The 23,887-nt window shown below is 48.8% G+C and overlaps 1 protein-coding gene across 2 annotated transcripts in view; it reads right to left on the reverse strand.

Moving 5' to 3' along the window:
- Positions 1–4,565: 4,565 nt before the first annotated feature.
- The window catches only part of LOC118714008 (RING1 and YY1 binding protein), a 64,355-nt gene continuing 45,033 nt past the window's right edge, over positions 4,566–23,887 (reverse strand). The window contains exons 3-5 of one of the 2 annotated variants that reach the window (XM_036428847.2): positions 5,645–5,821; positions 5,454–5,552; positions 4,566–5,085 (exon numbers count right to left, since the gene is read on the reverse strand). In XM_036428847.2, coding sequence (XP_036284740.1) covers positions 4,833–5,085; positions 5,454–5,552; positions 5,645–5,821 — 529 coding nt within the window. In that variant the 3' untranslated portion in view covers positions 4,566–4,832. The remainder of the gene's footprint in view (positions 5,086–5,453; positions 5,553–5,644; positions 5,822–23,887) is intronic. The other variant, XM_036428848.2, reaches the window with a different exon arrangement.

Genomic DNA, 23,887 nt, shown 5'->3' on the forward strand with positions numbered 1-23,887 from the left:
GTTAATCAGGACACGTGGTGGCAAACACAATCGAACAGAGTGGACGTGGACAGAGGCCCAGCATCCCACCTGGTTTCAGGCCTTCGCCAGGCTTCTCCCTGCCCAGCAGGGGGCGCCCTCCGTCTGCCTGCGGCGTCCTGGGCCTCACAGGAACCTGGGGTCTTGGCACCAGAGCAGGTGGAGGGATGCGCGGAAAATCCGCTGCCAGGCGTGCTGTGATTGATCAGTGATGCCTGGCACAGCCCCGGAGGGAAGCCCGGAAGCCTCAGGAGCACCTGCACCTACCCTGGGAGTGGTCTGCCCAGTGCCCCCTGTGCACACTGCCTGCCTCACAGCGAGCCCCCGCCTGGGGCTCCTGCCAGCACAGGCGGCTCTACCGCACAGCTGGATGTCTCCTTTCAGTCCAGGCTGAGCCCCAACGTCTCCCCAGACGTTGGAACTTCAAATGGAAGTCAGAGCTCGCAGGGCTCACTGGAGTGAGCAGCCCGTCCGGCCTGGCTCCTTAGACCCTCAGCCAACAGGAGTCTGGGCAGACGCTCCTCCAACAGGCGGCCCCACCCTTTTCCTTGCACGGTCTCCAGGTCTCAGCGTGGCCCCTGGGAACTGCTGGGGACAGGGACCGAGGCCCCCACTGCTCTCCTCTCCTCTCCTCTGCCCAGGAAGATGCTGAGAGCAGAGCATAAGCAGCTTGGGCACATGCCAGCTTAAAACCTCTTCCTACTCAAGACTAACCCAGCAAGAGCTTCCTACGCCGTGGAGCCCACTCCAGCCAGGGCGCCTCAGGGCATCTAACCCGGCCCAGCGCTGGGCGCCTCGCCTCCCTCCCGGCACTTCCCGTGGGGACCCACCTGCTGCACGCTGCCCAGTGGGGACAGCTCCCGTCCTCCCAAATGGCGAAGCCGGTGCCCAGCAAGGACCACCCGCAGGACTCCTCAGGAGCACAGAGAGCCTGACCCACGCCTCTGGGAAATTAGGACAAGGACAAAGGAACATGCCAACCTTCTTACCAGGACAAACCTGTTTTCACACGAGGGTCCGGAGCCTTTTCTAGGCCCTTCCCTTCAGTGCTGGGGCACGCCGACGGCCCAGCAGTCCCCGGGGATGCCCAGGGCCCTGGAGGCAGCCGCCGGGCCCAGGCAGGGAGTCTGCTCTGCCCTTGGGGCGCCCGGTCTGACACTGTCCTCTGCTTCAGCCGAGCGCTTGCCTAACCAGGGCCAGAACCAGGCTGCCTTCCGAGGCCTTCCGCACCAGAGCTGACCTCCGGCGCCCTCCCCACCGCCTCCTTCAGCTCCCAGCGCCGGTCCAAAGGGTGCCCGGGACACATCGCTTCCTTCCTTCCAAAGCTCGGCCATCCCTTGCCCAAGCACTGCTGCAGCCACGAGCCACGCCAGCTCCCCACACACTTCCCTTTGCCTCCTGCTCCCCATGGGTACACTCCACCAGTGAACAAACTTAAGTTCAAAAAGGAATCATTTCCCACACAAAACTAAGATTTCAATGTAAACTTTACTATTTTATTTGTGAAAAAACTACAAGCAGAATTCATAAATAGACATTTCTATTTAAAGCAGGAAAATGATAAAGTGGCTTCTAATAACACAGTCGTGCACATGCCAGCAACAGGAATATATTAACATCTTTATTTGCTAGACGAAGAGCAGTGTCCAATATAAATTCCCCAAACACTTAAGACCTGTGAATTTCTGACCAGTTCACAAAACCACCAACTGACACTTGCGTGTGAAGAAAAATCAGACCTAAGACTCAGCTATCAAGACAGACAGAGCAGAAACCTCCGAAGCGAGACAAGCCGTCTTCCTGGGAAAATGAAAAATATATCTCGTATAATACAGTAACAAAAATTCACAAGATTATGTTTGACATACTTAACAAGCATTCTCTATTTTTCTCCAACAAACAAAGCTAAGGAAATAATGTAACCATCTTTACACAGTAAATTAAGGTTACAAGTCATACACAAGAACAGAACTGCTTGCGCATTAAAAACTGTTCAGCTCCATTGTCATACTCTAAATGTTGGCTCTTAAACCATTTTCGGTTACATACAAGCAAAGGTTATTATATATTCAGCAATTAATAAATTTTCAATAATTTACGATATGGTAGCTTAGAAAAGTAGGCTGAGAATGGTCTTGATAAGGCAGGTGAGACGTCTTTGTGGAACGCAACTCCCAGAAGCTTCTGCCATTGTTCCCAAACACCCAGACTGGAACAGAAGGGCTTGGATTGAACGTTCTGTGGGCGTCGTACTTCACCTTCCAGCTGCTCAAACAGAGCACGTCAGGTAAGCTGTGTGCTCGCGCTGAAGGTCGGGTGGTTAAAACCAATGGAGACTTGCAAGGGTAACACTGTGCTTTTGTTTTGGCTTTATGACTGCTTACTGTGCTACCGAATACCAGGTATTTCTGACCCTTTAATGTATACCTTTCTAATCTACGCTAGTGTCTGTACACACTGCCCACCCGTGGGGCAAACGGCAAATGCAGGAGGTTCCACGAATTCCGTCTCCAGAGCACATGTCTGAGGGATCTCAATGTCAGACATCAAGTGCCCACCACCCCGGGCTCAGCAGCCTGCAGTGCAGGGGCCAGGACACGGGCCCGGCAGGCTCCTGTCACTTGCAGTTCCACCAAAACGGCCACGTCATCCCACGGTCCTCACACACCCTCCATCCGTCACCTCCCGTTCTCTGCTCATCACGGAGGCAAAGCCAAAACACCACAACACTGGCCATCGTTAATTAGCAGCCGAGTAGCTGGTTCCTCAGCTTTCCCCACTAATCTAGGAGTCCAATCACTTTACCGGAGACTAATTCTGAAAAGTCACACAGTGTTTCTGAAATGCACACCAACACTTTATGGTTCGGAAAGCAGTGCAACCCACGAGTTTGGTGACATCTAATTTTTCTTATTAAAAAGGTAATTTTCAAACTTAGCAATTCCTTAAATCTCTGGAAAATAAATATGGCTGACTAATTTACCCTCCCTGAGACCCTTAATAAAAGGAATATTAAAACTTTAGAAGGAATGTCTTTGCAATATCCCACGAATATTAAATTGTGGATTTAAAATTCATAGTCAAATCACTATGTATTATATATTCTGATACTTACAGAAAGCATTTGATTTCCTTTGGTTCATTAATAAATACTTGAAAAAGGTATCTAAAAAGGTAAGCACAGCTCGCATCCCAGATGCAAGCATCATTGTGAAGAGGGGACATGTCCGAGCGTTGGCGAGCAGGACCACAGCCCCGCGGCACTGCGTTGGACCCTGTGCTTGGAGAGCAGACTGAGCTCGTGCGCAGGAGTGACGGAGACCTGATGGCAGGGGAAAGGAGCGGCTGTTCACGTCTCCGTGTCCCTCAGGCCTCCAGACAGAGTGACTTCTATTCTTCAGCATACCAGGCTTCTCACCCCCCGGGGCTCCCTCACAGCCAGCTGCCCTCCCAGGCACCCCCAGGTATGACCAATAAAGGAAGGCGGCGCCGAGTCCCGACAGGACTGGAGTCCGGGCTCTGGACGCCCGTTGGGAGTTACACAGAAGAGACATTAATCTGAATGACAAAACAACGCTGTGAAACGCTGGGGCGGGAACCTCAGTGGCCTTCGTTGTCGTCGCCGCCCCCTCCTCTACGGTAAAAACCGGGTGAGAAGAAACTTCACAGCAGAGCTTACTGTTACCCGCAGACCCAGGAAGGAGCCCAGGCTCCCACAGTGCTCTTCCCAGCAGGGGTGAGCCCGCAGGTCCGCAGGACAAGGAAGAAAACAATTCCCACCACTGAAACCACTGCATAAGGAGCACGTGGGGGGAAGGAGGGCAGGAGGCAAACCAACTTCAATGACAAAACCACCAGGGAAGGCCTGGGATTGGCTTCTTGTATGGACCAAAAATGCAGTTTACTCAGGTTTAATCCTAGAACTAAGCGACAATTCATAGTGTGACCTCAGCCCCAGCAGAGGCTGGGAGCGGGGGATGGTGGACAGAACGCCGTTTTCGCGGGCGCCACGTGAGACAGCACTGCCACCGCAGTCCGCCCTCGGCACGGCGCTCCGGGCGCTGCTGCGGTACAGGGCCCGGCCAGCACTGCGAGCAGTCCGGAAGGGAGACCACACCGCTGAACGGCCTGCTTTCCTATCAGCCATACTCTCCACACATGCCACACTGCCTGTGGGCCGGAGCACAGCTCCTGTAAGACCGGCTTTAATGCAATGTCAGCTCTTCGTAGAAGGGACGGTCCCGGGTCTGTAACTGTTCTAGGTTGTACTCACTTCACAGTGTATCAAGCACCAGCGTTGCCATGGATTGGTTTCAAATAACCCTTTATATATAATTTTATATTTATATATAGTTATATCAAAACTGATAGTACATAGTATAACTGGAAGAAAGAAATAAACTTAGAAGGATATGCTGAGAGGATGGAGCTTGTGAACATAATAAATAAAAGTTCCCTCCCCCTCCCAGGCCACCCCCCAACAAAACAAAAACAAAAACCAGTTGTAATGTACATGGAAAATTGTGCACAGCAGATTTTTTTTTATATATAAAAAGTAGATTCAGGAGCACATCCAATTATAAATGATTGTTAGGAAAATCATATAAAACAATGGAATACATAAAAGTGTCAAGAGTAATCGTCAGGGTGCGAAATTCCTTGGTGGCCAAACGCCCATGGCAAGCAGACACGATCCTGGCAGCATCGCGATAGGCCGATGTCCACAGAAGGTTCTCCAGGCGCACGCAGCACGGGCAGGTGGAGGTGTGAATTTCAGACCCTGATTCATAGTTTCCACGACTCCATGTGCAATTTCAGAAAGACTCGTCGTTCACTGCGGACAGGTCGCCCTTGGGCGTGGAGGAGCGGGAGGAGCCCTTGTCTGTGCTCTCCGAGCCCGAGCTGCTCTGGTGCTGCTGTTCGGAGCCTGCGCTGGAGGTCACTGTGGAGGAGGACGTGGAGGAGGAGCGAGTCTTTTCCTTAAAGTCTGTGATGATGACGGTCACGTTACCCACAGTCACTGCCAGCTGCTGCGCGGTGCTCCTGTCCACGTTTTTCAGCCGGGGCCTGAAAGCACCACCAAGGGGACAGTTACATAAGCTACGGATCAGAAGCGGTTCTGGCAGACATCAACACACAGATTTCATGACACCCACCACATGCCACAGCTGACCATAAAACCTGCAGCTTGCCCTCAGCAGTCCCAGAAACCACCGCCGTTAGCAAAGCTCTGGGCCTTTCCAATATGATCAATGCATCTGTCTCCCGTTTGGCCACAGTGGTATAAAGCAGCGCGCGCGCACGCAGCTGACAGTCTCAGACCTAGTTCTCCCCTACCCCTCAGCCTATAAACCCACAGGCACAAAGCCGTCTGGGTCCGGAGGAGGACTCAGTGCACCAGAGCAGCACTGAGCTCTGCGTTCTAGTTTCCGTACCTGGAGGTGTGGTTTGACTCGCTGGTCTTGGTTGTAGCATTTGCAGACTGTATGCTGTTTGCTTCACTCGGGGGGTCTTTCAGGACATCGGACTTTGGTCTAAAGGGACGGGGGACCAAGAGAGACATTTAAAAGATATCTCTGATTCACCTGCAAAACAACATATCATGCCGAGTTACCCAGGAACTTACTTTGTTTTCTTGTTAGTATTTTTCTTGGTAACACTGGGACTAATCTCTTTATCTTTCTCGGGTTTCTCTTTGTCTTGCTTTTCAACTTTCTCCTTCTTCTCCTTCTTTGGGGGTGGTGGGGTGGCATACTGCTGTGCCACCTGCTGCGCCACCAGCTGAGAATTGATTCGAGGTTTTCTAAAACATTCAAGGAAAGACACACCATTACTTGCTTTATAAATGCCAGTCTTTACTTTGGTCTTCCAATTTCTTAGATATTTACACTGGTGTCTGGCATCTCAGAACTCAACTGGATGGCGCTATCTCTACATTACTGCTGCCCTAGCATGGAGGAGTCTCTTTCCAACTCACTTCTTGCGCATCTACCTTAAGGGCACGTGCGGGTGCTCACACGGGCAGTGAAGTGCCTCTCAGCCATGAGGGCACTGCGCTGGCTCGGAGCGCGGAGAGCGCGCTACTTCTTCTGAGCTGTCAGGATGACACAGATGCCCCCCACCCCCTGCAGAGGGTTCGCCTCTCTCCATTACATGGACACTGGTAACCCCTGAGAAGGGGATAAAATCATAAGTGTGACATCTCCCCGCCACGATCCCGACGTGGTCTGCTCCCTGCAGCTCGGGACAACAGACAACATAGAGCAAGAAAGGGGGTGGAGACGAAGTCACTATAAAAACCTTTAGATGACACGTCCATTGTGAGAGCAACCGTCTCGTCCTCCCCACCTGCGGCTGACGCTAGCTCTCAGCACGGTTTGCCAATGGTTGTCACTCTGCACGACCCTGCAGGCCACGTGGAGGCAGCAGAAAGGAAGCCGCACAGCGCTCCTCTCCACAGACATTCCGGCACAAGGCAGGGAACCAGAAACCGGATCCGCTCTAGAGGGGAAATGACTAGCTGCCACCACTAATGATGCCCTCAGACTACAGCTCCCTCTGCTCCCCAGGATGGAGGGCTGGACAGAGAAAAGCAAACCAAAACGAGTTTGCTGGACCCATGGCTGCCCGCGCTAGGCACGGTCCGCTCCGAGGGGCCAGCACTCATGGCATGTGCCTTCGCCAGAAACATGCCAACAGAGGCATGCTCAGAGCCAGTTCCTGGGGCTCCGGCTGCACAGGCATTGGTACCATGGAAGCCAGTCAGGGACACCTCAGACTGGGCCACAGAGGTCACTGGGCCAGGGCTTCAAACACAGGTGGGAGCCCCCTTAGAAAGGGAGGCAGGGGATCCCCCTAAGCCACGCCCCCAGCAGGAGCCTCCTCCATCTCAGGCTCTAACGAGGCAGCCGTAGCCATCCACAGCGGTGTGGTACGGGCACCCTCACAAAGAAGGTCATGCATCGCAGACGCTAGCTGGGGACACAGCAGCTCGCTGTCCACAGGGATCACCAATCATGCCTGTCAGCGTGCCATCCACACCAGCCAGACTCGGCCGGGGTGAACCTGGGAACAGGCCATTAGGACTCACAAGAGCTGCACCTCGAGGAGAACCTCCACTCCGCCAGTCTGTGCGGTGCTCCAGGGGAGTCTCACCGAGAACAAGAGGATGTCTGCACGCCGGCCCAGGAGTATCTCAACAGAGCCACCAGGAGCCTGGCCACTCCAGGACGACTACCACGGGCACTGTGACTGCCAATCAACTGTACACCCCTCAGTGGCAAAACTGCACCCTAATCATCTCCGTTAGTGAAATGATCTACTGGGTAAACAGCGAATAAACACACCTTGCAGAGAAAACAAAGCAGAGTGAGGACTGAGAGGGCCTGGGCTCCAGAGGTGCCAGGGAGTCACTGCTGCCTTTAGAGCAGGCCCAGGGGAGCAGGCTGCAGAACCAGGGCCTCGGGGACCACCGGGTACCTCAGAGCCTTCTTTGAGAACCTCCTAGACAGAAGGGTGAGCAGGTTGGAGATTTCTGCAGGAAAGGGAGACACCGTGTGTTGTGCGCTCGAAGAGGAAGGAAGACCGACGGCCACCGAGTTAGGAGTGAACTCGGGACGGAGGAGAGAAAGCACACACTCACGAAGGCTGGGGAGAAGGGGGACACTTCCTCTGACACGGGAGAGGGATACTAGGTAAGGGGCTGAGCAGAACATGGAAATGAAAAGGCAGAGAAGGTTCAGAAACCACAAGCATAGGCACAGCGCTGTCTGGTGGGCAGCAGGCAGAGCAGCAGCCGAGAGAGCTGGTGGCGAGCAGAGGAGGGATTCCGCATCTCACACAGGGCCCGAGTGGCCCGAGCGCGGTGTGCTTTAGGGACACTCTGAGCTCCCCACAAGCTTACCCAGGATGGGCCGTCCCCTCCTCTGGCTCTCCACTCGGCTACGGGCATCCTGGACACCATGTCTGCCATGGGCAATCCTCTAGCATGTCGGCAAATACCCCCCAAAGTTCTTCAGCCTACACCACAGTCCAGGATCGGCAGCGCAAACTTACCGTGCACCAGGTGAGATGGGCTACACCCTTCACAGGCAGCACGCGTGCCCGCGTGCTCCTAAGATCATGACTAGAATGGAGGACAGTCCAGTGCCCCACTCCTCTAATGCTCAGCCAAGGCTCTCTGGGATCTACCCGTTAACAAGAAACTAGAGGCCCGGTGCACAGACTTGTGCACATTGAAAGGAAATTATCTAGAAGGTGGTGGTGGTGTGTGTGTTTGGAGGGGAGGGGGCGCACGGGGCAGGGCAGGATTGGGTGAGACGGGCCGGACACACCTGAGCCAACTTCCCAGGTCCCTCTCCGGTTGGCCTCACCTGGGGCGGTGCTGGGGCTCAAAGGGTATCTGCGGAATGAGTGGGGTCCCTCAACCTGGCCTGTGAGGATGGGGCCAAAACCAGCAGTCTAACATCCCCCCAGGGATTCCAGAGTGCAAAAGGGCACTCTGCAAAGCTGCTGTCGTGTGGCAGCTCCTGTGTTGAACAGATGCCCACTGGTGGTCAGTGTGTGTTCATAGCTACCGGCTGGACATCCGGTCGCTTCAGCTTTTATATATATATATGTTATTATAGCTGCTATTTCAAGTGAATTCTCCTAGGACCTAGGGATGTGGGTGAGGTAGAAAAATACACCCGACACGTTTGGAAAAGGCCCACAATGCTTCTGAATAAAGAGCTACTAGCACTTCCTGGCTCAAAAAGCAGCACAGCCCCTTGGAAGAGGAAAGGGAGGAGACCCCTTGCTCTTGCAATGAAGGTGCTACGTACCCCAATGCTCCAGCAGCTTTTGCCATGTGCTCCTCCGTGTTTCTAGGCTAATGTGCTCTGACTGCTTGTGACAGAATGGAAAAGGCCAGCCCCCAGGAACAGAGCTGCACACACTTCGCTCCTGCACAGCCCAAACCAGCTAGCTTCCAGGTCAGGCATTCCCAGCGGCGCCTGAAGTCAAAGAGGTGATGGTCCAGGAAGCCCCGACAGCCACCGCCCAGCTGGATGGCCAACAGCCTCCAGAGGAGGAAGTCACTTCCCCTTCCACAAGGAAGACAAAACGATTAAGAAACGTAGCTAAGGGTTAGGTAAGCAGCTGAGCTGGGATTTTTAACCCAAATCCATCTGTAATTCTCATGGGTTCCTCTTACAAAGGAACTGCAAATGAGCCTCTCTACTTTGGAAGAGCCCAGACTTGTTTTTAGGTGTGTGTGTGTGTGTGGGGGGGGGGGGGGGGGGGGGGGAGAAGGGAGTGCCCCAGAAGAAGGTACTAGGATGAAAAGCCCAGGTCAACCCCAGGCTATGGTTCAGACACCTCCCGAGAGTCCCACTGTCCTCCTTGTCTGACAAGAGACCACTGGGTGTCCTCCAGAGAAGGGAAAAGGGGCAGAAGAAGCTGGCAAGAATGTCTCCCCTGTCTGTAAGGAATGAACCCCCATCAGATGGTGAACAATGCTGACCCCGACAGAGTCCTTCCCACAGATCAGCTGCTCAGGGAAGTCTTCCCGAGTCACACCACAAACGCCAGCAGCTCGTCTGACGGGCAGAACTTCCAACGTGCTGTAAGAGTGCCAATGCTCCAGTGTGGGTCTCCACAATGACCCAGGTTTCCCAACTAACAAACCTTAAATAAGCCATTAACAGCCGCCATGACAGAACGGAAAACATGAGATGTGTGTCCCAGACTCTGACAGGAGGGAGATATTAAGATGAATTTCACTAAGTAGCAATATTAAATCATTTCCTCTAATTAATTCCCTTTTAATGTGCATGAATTTTGTGCACCAGGCTACTAGTAGTCAATAATATTGTAATAACTACATATACTGTCAGGTGGATCACTTTATAAGTTATATAAGTATCTAATCGCTATGTTGTACACCAGAAACTAATATAATATTGTACGTCAACTGGGAAAATATGCCTTCTTAAAATTATTTTATAAGACCTATTTTTATTTCAATAGAGTTTACAAGAGAAAAATCTATTGTGAAATTGCAATAAACAGTCATTATCAGGAAAGCATCTATTTGCATTTAAACAGCTAATATTTCAGAAAAGTCTATTCCATAATAGGTGAAGTAAATCTTTATCTAGAGACATTAATTTGAAAAGGCAAAATTTCAGAGTTCAAGCATATATGAGTGAGATCACAAAACAAGATACCTTTCAGGGTAGTTTTGCTATGTGTACCTGTGTCACTGGGGAACATAGGCAAATCCTGCCTTTTAAAGAGACAGGTCTACTGAATACCTTTTCCTTTCCCTCCTGGGCACTCAGGGAACCTGAGATCTTGCCACTCGTTTGTCATTGTGATTCTCAGAGACCACAACAAGCAACAGGCACACAAGTCCTGTGGCACACATATCCTGGCCTTTCCGCGTGTTCAGCTCTTCCTAAAGTAGGGGTGTCGAACTCAATCAGAGAAGGGGCCAAAATCTAAAATCTAGCCTAAATCGCGGGCCGAATGGTTTACTGAACAGTCATAAACTGTCATTGTGATGGAAACGCAGCGGAGTGCAGTGATGACAGTGTGGTGCGGGCCACATTGCAAGGCCTGGCGGGACGGATTTGGCCCGCGGGCCTTGTGTTTGACACGTGTCCTAAAGGATCACTTGGCCTTTTTCACTTAAAATACACGAAAGGCACTAAAATCAGACAAATCACCCATCAAGGAGGGGGGGCCCTAACTGGTTTGGACTGAAAGGTCCCAGGTTCGATTCCGGTCAAGGGCATGTACCTTGGTTGCACACACATCCCTAGTGGGACTGAGCAGGAGACAGCTGATTGATGTTTCTCTCTCACTGATGTTTCTAGCTCTCTATCCCTTTCCCTTTCTCTCTGTGAAAAAAAACAATTGATGAAAATTATTATTTTTATTTTTTTTAAAGGAGGGGGTTACAAATGGTGTTCAAGTTGCCCTAGCTGGTTTGGCTCTGAGGATAGAGCATCAGCCCATGGACTTAAGGGCCGTGGGTTCGATTCCAGTCAATATCATGTACCTCAGTTGCAGGCTCCATCACTGGCCCTGGTTGTTGTGATACGTACGGGAGGCAATCAATCGATGTGTCTCACATCTCTCTCCCTCCCTCCACTCCCTCTAAGAATCAGTGGGAAAATATCCTTGGGTGAAGATCAACAATGAACACTGCCCTGGAGTTCTCTGGCCATGGCTTCTGCAAGGCCCCCAACCCTCCCTGCCCGGCCACCTGTTTGCTGAGGAATGAACACTCTGTGAATGCCTTTGCACTGAGCTTACTCTCAGGAGCCCGTGGTTCTTCATGACACCCCCTGTGGTACTGTGAGCACAGGAGCCTCTCCACGTGACCATTTTCCTATCCCTGCACTCAACAGATCATCCTACACATGTGCATTGGGCCAGCTGGGACAGGGATGAATGAATTTTTGCATTACTGATAACCCAAAACATAAGTACTGGGGGAGAGGGGGAGCAAAGTATTCTGTGCATGGCCGTCATTTAGTAACACCTACTAAAACATTTAATCTACCGTATTTTTCGGACCATAAGACACTCCAGACCATAAGACGCACCAGTTTTTAGAGAAGGGAAATGAAGAAAAAAAGATTCTGAAACAAATAGTGTCCTAAAATATTTTATGTGCATTAAAATCCAACATCACAGTCATAAACACATGTAATCAACCCTGTATAGTAAACAGCAGCATTTAGAACCATTTTAGAGCCGGGCAAGCACACAGAGACCACACAGAGCCGGGCAAGTAAAAAACCTTTTTTTAAAAGTATATGTGTAGGCTATATTTGGACCATAAGACGCAGGGACTTTTTCCCCCCACTTCTGGGGGGAAAAAAGTGCGTCTTATGGTCCGAAAAATACAGTAATATGCAAATCAACTATCACTCCACCACAAAGATAGCGGCATCCGGGCAGGCAGCACCCCCCACCCCCACCCCAGCAGACACAATGCAGGGGGGCCTCTGTGCGTGACCTACAGAGGAAACATTTTTTCTGACTGCTCATTGGTTAAGCTCCCGGTACGCCACTCACTGTGTTCTTGGTAACTTGGGTAATAAGAATCCAAGAAGATGATCTAGGGTTTTTCCACCTCACTCCTGGATGAAAAACTAAGGTCTGCTGCTGGAGGGGCTAAGAAATGTCATATCCTGCCCTAGCCAGTTTGGCTCAGTGGATAGAGCCTCAGCCTGCCAATCTCAGGGTCTGGGTTTGATTCTGATCAAGGGCATGTACCTAGGTTGCAGGCTTCTCCCTGGCCAGGGCCCAGGTCAGGGTTCAAGCAGGAGGCAACCAATCGAAGTGTCCCTCTCACAGTTTCGCTCTGTCTTTCCCTCTCTCTTCTATGCTATCTAAAAATCAATGGAAAAATAACCTCAGGTGAGGCAAAAAAAAAAAAAAAAAAAAAAAAAAAAAAAAAAAGAAAGAAGGGAGGGAGGGAGGGAAAGGAAAGGAAAGGAAAGGAAAGGAAAGGAAAGGAAAGGAAAGGAAAGGAAAGGAAAGGAAAGGAAAGGAAAGGAAAGGAAAGGACGGACAAAGGAAGAAAAAAGAAAAAATATAAATATATCCTACGAAAGAGACATCTTGAAAATGCATTTTTCGTGGTGAAGGGACTGGAGTCCGTGTTAATGAAAACTCCTTGGCAGCTGCAGCAGCCAGCAGTGGGGTGATGGGGCTGGCGCCTTCCCCTGATCTGCCCAGTCACCTCCCACAGAGGGATGCTGGGGAGCAGGTCTAAGCCGTCAGCAGGACATCCCCTGAGGGCTCCCAATTTGTGAGAGGGGGCAGGCTGGGCTGAGGGGACCTCTGCCAAGTGCACAAATTTCATGCACTGGGCCTCTAGTTCTAAAAATAAAATAGGAATAACAGTGAATTCAACCTCAGGAAACTGGGTAGGCCAAATATGTAAAAATGCTTTATAAAGGAAACAATTTTTCTTCGCAAAAGTATCTTGTTAAACCACAATAAGGTTAATAAATCTGATCTTTTAACCAGTCTGCATACAATAATGCCTTCCAAGTTATAAATAACCAAATTGCAAATACATTTGTAGACTACAATCCACTTTTAAACTGGGTAAAGCTTGCATTTCTCTGAGGCAGTGTAAGTGTTAAACACAGGAGGGCTTGTCTATCCCAACAATACCTTCCACTGAACAGAATGCTCCAGGTTTTGATGACTAACACTGACGAGGCCACTACTCATTTTCTGTCCATTCTACCCAGCTCCCAAGTCATTCACATTTTGGAAAATATCAAAGATAACAGAGAGGTGGGGAGGAGAAATGCTGCGAGAGGAACCCAGAAGAGTTCTAACTCCAACATTAACAACCACGAAACCTTATGTCGAATGGACCTGAGATTTATCGAATGACCACTTAGTAAATTATGTAAGGTCAACCACTAGGGCATATCCAGAAACTAACATTAATATTGTATGTCACCTGCAACTGAAAAGTAAAAAATGATTTACATTTAAAAAGTAAATCATACACACATTATAAGACCTTTAAATGTGATACAAGACTTTTTAAAAACCTAGAAACGCATAGAACAAATTTAAAGTAAGAGGCTACTTTTTTGCATCCGCCTGTATTTTTTGTTAAACGACTAATGCCCCACTTTAGCCTCAGCAATTCTAAAGATAAGTTAGACAGCTGCTAAAAAGAGAGGGTTAGCCACCAGACCAAAAGAATCAGAATTTCTAGACTATTAGTCTGATGTCCATGTCAGCATGCTGGCTGAATGCTTCTTTTAAATAAAGTATTTCAATACCTTAAAGTTTTCTGTACCTTTTTCATATTCACATGTTGTGGTGTTATAGTTCAGTATTACTAAGAATCCCACCAATGTGATCCCAATGAAGAATAAATAACATATGAGGAAATATGGTACATGATTTGGTTTATAAATAAATTCCCAGGGAGTTTCCAGGTAAGTGCTTTCTTTTCATTTTATTTGTTTATTTTTATTTTATTACTTTCTTATTGGTTTCAGAGAGGAAGGGGAAGGAAGAGAGAGAAAAGTATCAATAATGAGAAAGAATTATTGATCGCCTGCCTCCTGCATGTCCCGTGATCAGGAATCGAACTATGATCTCCTGGTTCATAGGTCGATGCTCAACGCCTGAGCCATACCCGCTGGGCCATTGCAGTCATTTTAAAGGACTGAGAACATTGGACAAATATTCATCTGTTCAGCTATGGGAAGATGGAACCACACCACAGCTTCCAGCCTCAGTCTACCCTGATTCAGGAAAGACGACCTTGGACTAGTGGTCAGCCTCCGTGACAGCGACCCGTTGGGTGGGCCGGTTCAGGCCATGTCTCCATGCCTCAGCCCCAGCGGCTGTGCTCGGGGAAGGTGAGCACTCACGGCCATAACTGCTCCTGCCACAGTATCAGGCCACGAAGCCACCAAACAAGGATCGCTCCGAGGTTCCCTGCCACCGTGCTGGGTCACCATGCACGGCATTAATTCCCTCTGTTCCCCAAAGAGTCGTGCCCCCCCCCCCCCGCCCCGTGTGTGTGTGTGTGTGTGTGTGTGTGTGTGTGTGTGTGTGTGTGTGTCTCCCCTAAGTAGTTCTTTCCCTTCTCCTGTAAGCACTTGTCTTCATGGCATTTCTCACTCCTTTAGCTCGTCTGCTAGAATGAGCCAGTGGTGCTATGAAGGGGGTCTTAGTTTATCTTCCAGGTATGCTTCCCTATCAGTACACATCCTTCTCAGAACTGCTGCTCAGACAACCAGTTATTTTCCTCAAACTGATTATAAATCATTCACTAAAAAGACAAGGTGGGGGAGGAGACAAGCCATGCCCCCCCCCCCTCTCTCCAATCTCTCTCTCTCTCCCTCTCCCTCTCCCTCTCCCCTCCCCCCCTCCCCCCCCTCCCCCCCCTCTCCCCCCCTCTCCCCCTCTCCCCCTCTCCCCCTCTCCCCCTCTCCCCCTCTCCCCCTCCCTCTCCCTCTCTCTCCCTCTCCCTCTCCCTCTCCCTCTCCCTCTCCCTCTCCTTCTCTCTCGCCTATCCTTCCTCCGTCACCTTCACAGGCTAGGCAGCGATGGCCTTGGGGTATGCAGACCTTTGGACTTTAGCCAGACCTAGCTAACCACTCTCAGATAAACTACTCAAAGTGGGGCACACCTCATTCAACAGTGTGGAAGTAGACTAAATAAGGTCAAGTTCACTTAGTTGTTGCAATAATGTATGTACATACAGCATGTGGACATTCAACAAAAAAGTCCCTTAACAATAACATACCCACTTCACAGCAGCACTCCCCCGGCGGGCATCTTCCTCCAGGCGAGGCTCTCAATGTGGAGCCTTCACATTAGCCAGCTGTCCACAGCAACAGCAGCACTGAGCATCCTCAGTGACTTAACCCTGCTTCTCCTGCACGTTTCAGATAGAATTTTGGTTTTGCAGATATTCCTTTTACAAAAGGATGCCTCTAGGAGGCCACCAGACTTTAACTGTACAATGTGCATGGCACCACATGCACACTCCCCACATACAACTTGGTCAGGAACAGTTGGTGCCCACAGAACTAACACATCATTCTTAACGTATAGACAGCAGAATCAGAAATGTTCTACTCTAGTTCACAATCATCATTTTGAATATTCAGATTTCTCCATGTCCTGAAAGCACACTTAGTTAACATACAACTGAGCACTACTAACTGTGGGCACTCCAACTTTTCTGCAACTCAGGAGTATACATTCAATAAATAAAAGGAGCTTCTTAAAAACAAAACATCTATTTCATAAGCCAACCTGGCAGCAACAGATAGGTGTCTTAGCCTCCTAGGGGCCCTCAAAACCCTCGAGGGAAAGGGAGAAGGGGAGGCAATGAGGCCACAACTACTTCCATAGTGATTTTGTTTTCTATAATAATTGTAAGACATTACTAGCCAGGGCTGAAAAATAACAATTTTAAGCTTACTCAACACCCCAACAACATTCAAGAAGTGGGCTTAAGGTATTTCTTTTCTTTTAAAAAAAATATTTTTTCGATTTATAGAGAGGAAGGGAGATGGATAGAGAGTTAGAAACATCGATGAGAGAGAAACATTGATCAGCTGACTCCTGCACACTCCCTACTGGGTATGTGCCTGGGACCCTTCAGTCCACAGGCTGACGCTCTATCCACTGAGCCAAACTGGTTTAGGGCTGGGCTTACGGTATTTCAACCAGAGTATAGATTTGGTTTCCTCTCCCCTGTGGTGCCTAAAAATAATTGTATTGTGGTCATTCGAATAGTTTAAGTAAATGTCCCATAATAAATACGCCCTTGGATCTCACACAGCATTTCCCCAGAAGCCAGCCCACTAAAAAAGAACGTACCGTGTGGGCCAAATCCTCAGACCAAGGCTGAGGACTGGGTCTGGGCAGCAGTGCAAGGTCACTGGCAAACCTGAGCCAGTGTGCGTGTCCCAGTAGCTGCTGGCACTGCAAGCAGGTGCAGTGGAGACACGCCTTTCCTCACCTGCCATGTGTCCGACGAGGAAAGCCATGGAGGCCTCCAGTGTCTGCTCTGTCTGGGCCACCTCCCGTGCTTCTCAAACCTGCTTGGGTAAAGAGGTGGAATGTAATAACATGCCTCCTGCTGCCTCCTCTCTGCTTCACCTTTGGCACTCTGGCTCATGGTTCCAAATTCTTTAAGGAGACTTTTCCTGGGGCCTAGTGTCTCTGAGACAGGTGCTCCCCTCTCTTTCTGTCTTTCTTTGGAATCTTACTCGGTGACCTCGGATGAGTTATATGCTCTCCAACACTTGTGTTTCTCACTGGTAGAGAGACTAGAGTAAGCCATTCCTACCGTTCCTTTAACTCAAGACACTTGTATTCAACATTTAATAAAGACAACTAAATAGAGCATTTCTTCCTAAGGCACAACAGGCAAGCTTGCAGTTTATGCTGTAACTCATTTAGTGCACAAACTAGAACTATAGTGTTGGTTTAGTGACTTTGATATGACCTCTCCTTTGCCCTCCAAAAGATAATACAAGATCACCTTTTAAATCATGTCAATGATTTAAGAGGACTCACAGAAACTACAGATCTCTAAACAAACCACATCTTCAAATAAACATCATGATGAGTCAGCTCTTTCTCCAAGAAACACTACACAAAAGCATTCAGTATGCTCTACAAATTACTTCATGGTTGTCAAAACCCCATTTAAAATGCATTTAACCATTTTGAAATAACAGCTCATGTCACAAAAACTGGGCACTTGCAAAACACAAAATAATTAGTAATTCTTCAAAGAATAAAAAGCTCTGAGGTAATTCAAAGAAACCCAATGACTGAAATCAGCTGCTCTCTTCAAGTCTGGGTTTCCTCACCAGTAAAATTTAAAGAAGCCCTTCAACTCTACTCCTCCCAGTAAAAACACGCATACTACAATAGAAAGTGATAGTTCTACCCATCAGCCTTGTTCATGGTCAAGGTATGTTATAATAGACCTACCAAATCACTGGGAATCAAAGCTTCCTTGAAGCCCATCACCTCTTTAGAAAGATGTCTAGCTTAGGGGTTCTCACCTACTGTGCTGCTGCTGAAGGGACCTCATCGTCTTTGCTACGGGGCTGACACACTGCAAGGTGTCTCGTGGCAGCCTGGCTTCTACCCACTAGGAGACAGTAGCCCAACCAACCCCTAGTTGTGACAGGTAAGAATCTCTCCAGCCCTGAACAGTTTGGCTCAGTGGATAGAGCGTCGGCCTGCGGACTGAAGGGTCCCAGGTTCAATTCTAAGACAAGGGCATGCACCTTGGTTGGGGGCACATTCCCAGCAGGTGGTGTGCAGGAGGCAGCTAATTGATGTTTCTCTCTCATCAATGTTTCTGTCACTCTCCCTTCCTCTCTATAAAAAGAAAAAAAAATCAAATATATATATATATATATATATATATATATATATATATATATATATATTTTAAATTTAAAGAATCTCTCCAGACATTACCACATGTTCCCGGGTGGTTACATTACTCCCAAGAGAGAACCATTTGTCTACACAAGGATACAGGAGAATGGGAATATTCACAAAAGTGTGAACGGCATCACAGAAAAAAGCAGCACTTCAAAAATTAATCCAAGGTATCTATCAAATACATCTGTAAGGTGTTCATCATCTTAAAGAGAGTAGAGTTTAGGAGAAGAATCCTAGAACTCTGAATATACTGAGATTGTGTGTGTGTTTTCTAAACACATATTAAGTTGTAAGATCATGCTTCTCAAAAATGTTGCAGTAGTTTGGAAGATGTCAGTGTAGGCTTGTACTTGCTGCCTCCCACAACCACACAGAAATTACAACTAAAACACAGAACCACCGTCATCTAGACCCATGGGAAAGCAGGCTGAGTGGCAGTCCTGCAACCAGAGAGGTAAAGAAAGGGGCACTGAGACTGGTGGGAGGTGCAGAGGGGCAGAACGCCTGGTCCAGCATCATGTGTGCTGCTTTCTCAATCGAGATGGAGACTGACTCTGTGGAGGCCGCCCAGAGGAGTGAGGGGTCCCAGCCCCACATCAGACCCCCTGCCCAGGGTTCCAGAGCTGGGACAAGAAGTCCCTATGGGTAGTAAGATCTACGGGCTGTAAAAACCAGTGCAGATTGGGGCTGAGTGACACACAGATGTTCATCTTAAAAGGCCAGCATCACAAACCGAACTTAGAAGGCCCCGCTTCCTCTGAGCTCCCGCACGAGGACGAGCTCTGGGGACACAGACACATATGAAGAAGTTTCAGGGCTGACTGGCAACCATTTCTGTTCATTCCCTGAGACCCCCACCTCATCCAATTTACAGCCCCTCCCAAGTGGTGCACAGTGGCTTTTGCATATGAATGGTCTGTCCTGGCTGAGGGTAAAAATGCTCAAACAAGCTGCAGCTGGGTCAGGGAGCACCAAATCTATCAATAAAAGGCTCAAGGCCCAGCACCAGCCTGTCTTGCTTCACAACTGGGCCTTGTCTGAGTCCTTCTAAAGAGATACAAAGAGGAGGAATCTACAGATCTCTCTGTAGCTGTTGGTGGGTGGCCTCAGGCAGTGGCTGACTTTGCACCTCCTTGGAGACCCAAGAGCCAGTGCACCCAGTGGTCAGAGTGAGACCACCCAGATTACAACTCTGTACATTCATAAGTGACAAACTCATGGGGCAGCCTCAGTGAGCACCAAAGCCCCACTGAAACAAGTCCTGCCCCCTAAGGATGTCTCCTGCACAGCAGCTCTCCTACTGTAGTTGCAGCGGGTCCCCACAGCCAACTGGCCTGGAGGTCAATTCCTCCCCAGACACACCAACAGCAATAAAGGCTCAACTGCTATAAGACTATGCTCACAGACCACAAGGGGTGCACCTGGAGCGCCCAGTTCAGGTGACTGGGGAGACTGAGCCACTGGGCACTCTATAACACATACACAAAAGGACACTTGACCAAGTCAAGGAGACATAGCAACTCTACCCAATATATGGAAGCAAACACAAAGAAGCAGCCAAAACGCAGGAGACAAACATGTAACAAATGAAAGAAATGGAAGAAAGCAAACTATTGGATATAGAGTTCAAAATCACAGTTATAAGGTTACTCAAGAATATTCCAGAAACCTCAAAAATAAATAGATAAATAAACAAACAAACAAAACAAAACAAAACCAGAAAGACCAGTCAGAAATTAAGCATACATTGACTGAAATAAAGAATAATATACAGGGACTCAACAGTAGAGGATTCTGAGAATCAAATCAACGTTGTGAAATATGAGGAAGCAAAAAACACCCAAACAGAAGAGCAAAAAGAAAAAAGAATCCAAAAATATGAAGAGAGTGTAAGGAGCCTCTGGGACAACTTCAAGCATACCAACATTCGCATTATGGGAGTACCAGAAGGAGAAGAAAGAGAGCAAGACGTTGAAAACCTATTTGAAGAAAAAATGGCAGAAAACTTCCCCTACCTGGTGAAAGAAATAGACTTACAAATCCAGGAAGCACAGAGAACCCCAAACAAGAGGAACCCAAAGAGGCCCACACAAAGACACATCATAATTAAAATGCCAACGGCAAAAGACAAAGAGAGAATCTTAAAAGCAGCAAGAGAAAAGCAGTTAGTTACCTCCAATGGAGTGCCCATATGACTGTCAGCTGATTTCTCAACAGAAACTATGCATGCCAGATGGGAGTGACAAGAAATACTCAAAGTGATGAAGTAAGGACCTACAAGCAAGATTACCCAGCACAGCTATTATTTAGAATTGAAGGTCAGATAAAGAGCTTCACAGATAAGAAAAAGCTAAGGAGTTCAATCAGCATGAAACCAGTATTATTATATATGAAACTAGAGGGCCCGTGCACGAAATTCGTGCACAGGGGATTTCGTGCACAGGGGTGGGGTTAGGGGTGGGGGTGCAGGGTGTCCCTCAGCCCAGCCTGCATCCTCTCCAATCTGGGAACCCTCAAGGGATGTCAGACTGACCATTTAGGCCTGATCCCACCTCAGGCCTAAAGGGTATTCTGACATCCCTCTCACAATCCAGGACTGCTGGCTCCCAACTGCTTGCCTGCCTGCCAGCCTGATCACCCCCTAACCACTCCTATGCCAGCCTGACTGATGTCTAACTGCTCCCCTGCCAGCCTGTTTGTCCCCAACTTCCCTCCTCTGCCAGCCTGGTCACCACCAACTGCCCTCCCCTGCAGGCTTGATCACCCCCAACTGCCCTCCCTTACAGGCCTGGTCTCTCCCAACTGCCCTCCCCTACTGGCTATCTTATGTCCACATAGGGTAGGATCTTTGACCACATAGGGGCAGCCATCTTGTATATTGAAATGAGGATCAATCTGCATATTAATCTTTTATTAGATAAAAGAGTGCACAGGTGGGGGCTGGCTGGTTTGCCCTGAAAGGTGTGCTGGATCAGGGTAGGGGTTCCTCTGGGGTAAGGGGCAGCCTGGGCGAGGGGCCTATGGTGGTTTGCAGGCCAGCCACACCCCCCAGCGACCCAAGCAGATGCCCTAGTATCTGGAATATATTTACCTTCTACAATTGAAACTTTGTAGCCTTAAGTGGAGGCCTGGGCCTGCCAGGGTGTGTGGAAAGCTTGGCTTTCTCTATCACCTGGGAAACCCAAGCCTCCCTCCTGCTTTCTCTGTGGCGGCAGCCACCTTGGCTAGGTTAATTTGCATACTTGCTCTGATTGGCTAGTGGATGTAAAGGGTATTCTTTAAGAAGAGAAAGAAGAAGAAAATGATTAAAAAAAATATATGGCCGAGACCAGTTTGGCTCAATGGATAGAGTGTCGGCTTGGGGACTGAAGGGTCCCAGGTTCGATTCCGGTCAAGGGCTTGTACCTTGGTTGCGGGCATATCACCAGTAGGGGGTGTGCAAGAGGCAGCTGATCAATGTGTCTCTCTCATCGATGTTTCTAGCTTTCAATCCCTCTCTCTTCTCTGTAAAAAATCAATAAAATATATTTAAAAAAAATATGAACAGCAAAATGGCAACAAATCATACCACCTGAATCTAAAAATAAAAATAAACAAATAAATCTAATGAACAGAATAAACTGGTGAATAAAATAGACTCAGAGGCATGGAAATGGAACAGACTGATGATTCTCAGAGGGAAGGAGGACGGGAAGAGATTAAACAAAGATCTTACTAGTATATGCATACTAGAGGCCCAGTGCACAAAATTTGTGAACGGATGCGGTCAGTAGGCCTGGCCAGAGATTGAAGTGCAAATGTTTGGCATGGAAGGGCAGATCCCAGCTGACCTCTGGGCCCTGGGCAGCACCTGAGCCCCCGTATATCCCCCTCCACCAGAGTCATGGTGCCCAAGTCCCCACGCAGAGATGCGGGAGTGCGGCCAGACGCTGCGGACTAGGGTGCAGTGTGGGCCTCTGGGCTGCCCAGCGGCACTGCACAGAAGCCAGGTGGTCAGCACACTCTCTCCTGGCCGGCCTTGCAGACCAGCTCTTGTGAGAACCCATGGGGAGCCCAACAGGCCCCTGCTGTCTCTGCAGCTGCAGCCAAGCGGGTGCCCCTGAGCATGGGGGCTTCCCCAGTACACTAGCCCTGGTGTCCTGGGTGAAGGTAGCAGGGGAGTGAAAGCGAGCTTGGCAGACACCCCGAATTATCACCCCTACTCCATCCCCCAAAGCCTGCTTCAAAATATCGTATTTTTCGGACCATAAGACGCTCCGGACCATAAAACGCACCAGTTTTTAGAGAAGGAAAATGAAGAAAAAAAGATTCTGAAACAAATAGTGTCCTAAAATATTTTATGTGCATTAAAACCCAACATCACAGTCATAAACACATGCAATCAACCCTGTAAACAGCAGCATTTAGAACCATTTTAGAGCCGGGCAAGCACACAGAGACCACACAGAGCCGGGCAAGTAAAAAAACTTTTTTTTTTAAAGTATATGTGTAGGCTATATTTGGACCATAAGACGCAGGGACTTTCCCCCCCGACTACGTTGTGATGTCAGCTTAATAGTCTCTCTGGGCCTCAGAACTGAGGGGATTTGATAACGCATCTTTCAGACTGCCATCCTCAAGCAAAAAGCCTAGGACATAAGAGTCTCTCAATGGATATAAATATCTACCCCAGTGACAGAGGAACTCCCAGTTTAAAAGGGGGACAGAAACTTCACAGGTAATGATAGTGCTTCTGCAGGTAAGGAGGCACTGTGATGAATATTCTACATTCTCAGAACCTTTTAAGTTGCTGAAGGAACCAAAGCCTAAAGACTCCACAGTAAAAAAGACAACTAAGCAAGAGTTTAAGTAAGTTTATGCTCTTTACACACTGCTGGCCCAATGAAATGTGACAAGAACTGCTCACTTCACCCTAGACCACCACATGGCCATGAGAGGGAGAGCCGCATGCCCACCCAGCTCGCCCAGGCCACACCCTAGAATAGGGGTGTCGAACTCAATCAGAGAAGGGGCCAAAATCTAAAATCCAGCCTAAATCGCGGGCCGAATGGTTTACTGAACAGTCATAAACTGTCATTGTGATGGAAACGCAGCGGAGTGCAGTGATGACAGCGTGGTGCGGGCCACATTGCAAGGCCTGGCGGGACAGATTTGGCCCGCGGGCCTTGTGTTTGACACATGTGCCCTAGAAGGTGGGCCGTGCACAGATGCGAACAGCTGCCATCGTTGGCATACACACGTATCTCTGGTGTCAAAGTAAGCCTATGTGCGTGTCTTCCCATAAGGTTGCAATAAGTGAGGATCCTACTGCGTCCCATTAACAACTCTGAAATGTGAGTTTGAAAAAGACTGCTTTTCCTCATAAGCTAAGTTGCTGCTAGCTCACTCGCCGGAAGTATAATTCCCTAAATCGCAAGGATAACACAGATGTCTCTACTGACCTTTGTAAGTCTTAAGTTTTAGTAATTTCCTTTTAACTGATGTCAGAGTTGCAAAGTACAGAGTTCCTGTATCACCTCACCCTCTAATGTTCACCTCTCATATAGACATAGTATAGTTATCAAAACCAGAAAATGAGCCCTGGTTGAGTTTACAACACTGCTAACTAAACACTTTTTATTTGATTTGATTCTCACACCAGCTTTCCCATGAACTTCCTGTTCTGTTTCAGCACTGTACCCAGGTTCCCACGTCACTTTCTGCTGTTCTCATTTTTGTCTCCCGTTTTCAATGGCCTTAATTCTTTTGAAGACATTATTTTGTAGAAATGTCCCCCAATTTGGGTTTATCTGATGTTTTATTTTTCAAATTCACCTGAAGATGTGTTTTTCTTGATTTTAGAGAGAGGAAGGGAGGCAGGCACAGAGAGACAATGATCTGACAGAGAACCATGGATCGGCTGAGT

The sequence above is a fragment of the Pipistrellus kuhlii genome, unplaced genomic scaffold (genome assembly GCF_014108245.1).
Source record: "Pipistrellus kuhlii isolate mPipKuh1 unplaced genomic scaffold, mPipKuh1.p scaffold_m20_p_93, whole genome shotgun sequence".
Taxonomy (NCBI): Eukaryota; Metazoa; Chordata; class Mammalia; order Chiroptera; family Vespertilionidae; genus Pipistrellus; species Pipistrellus kuhlii.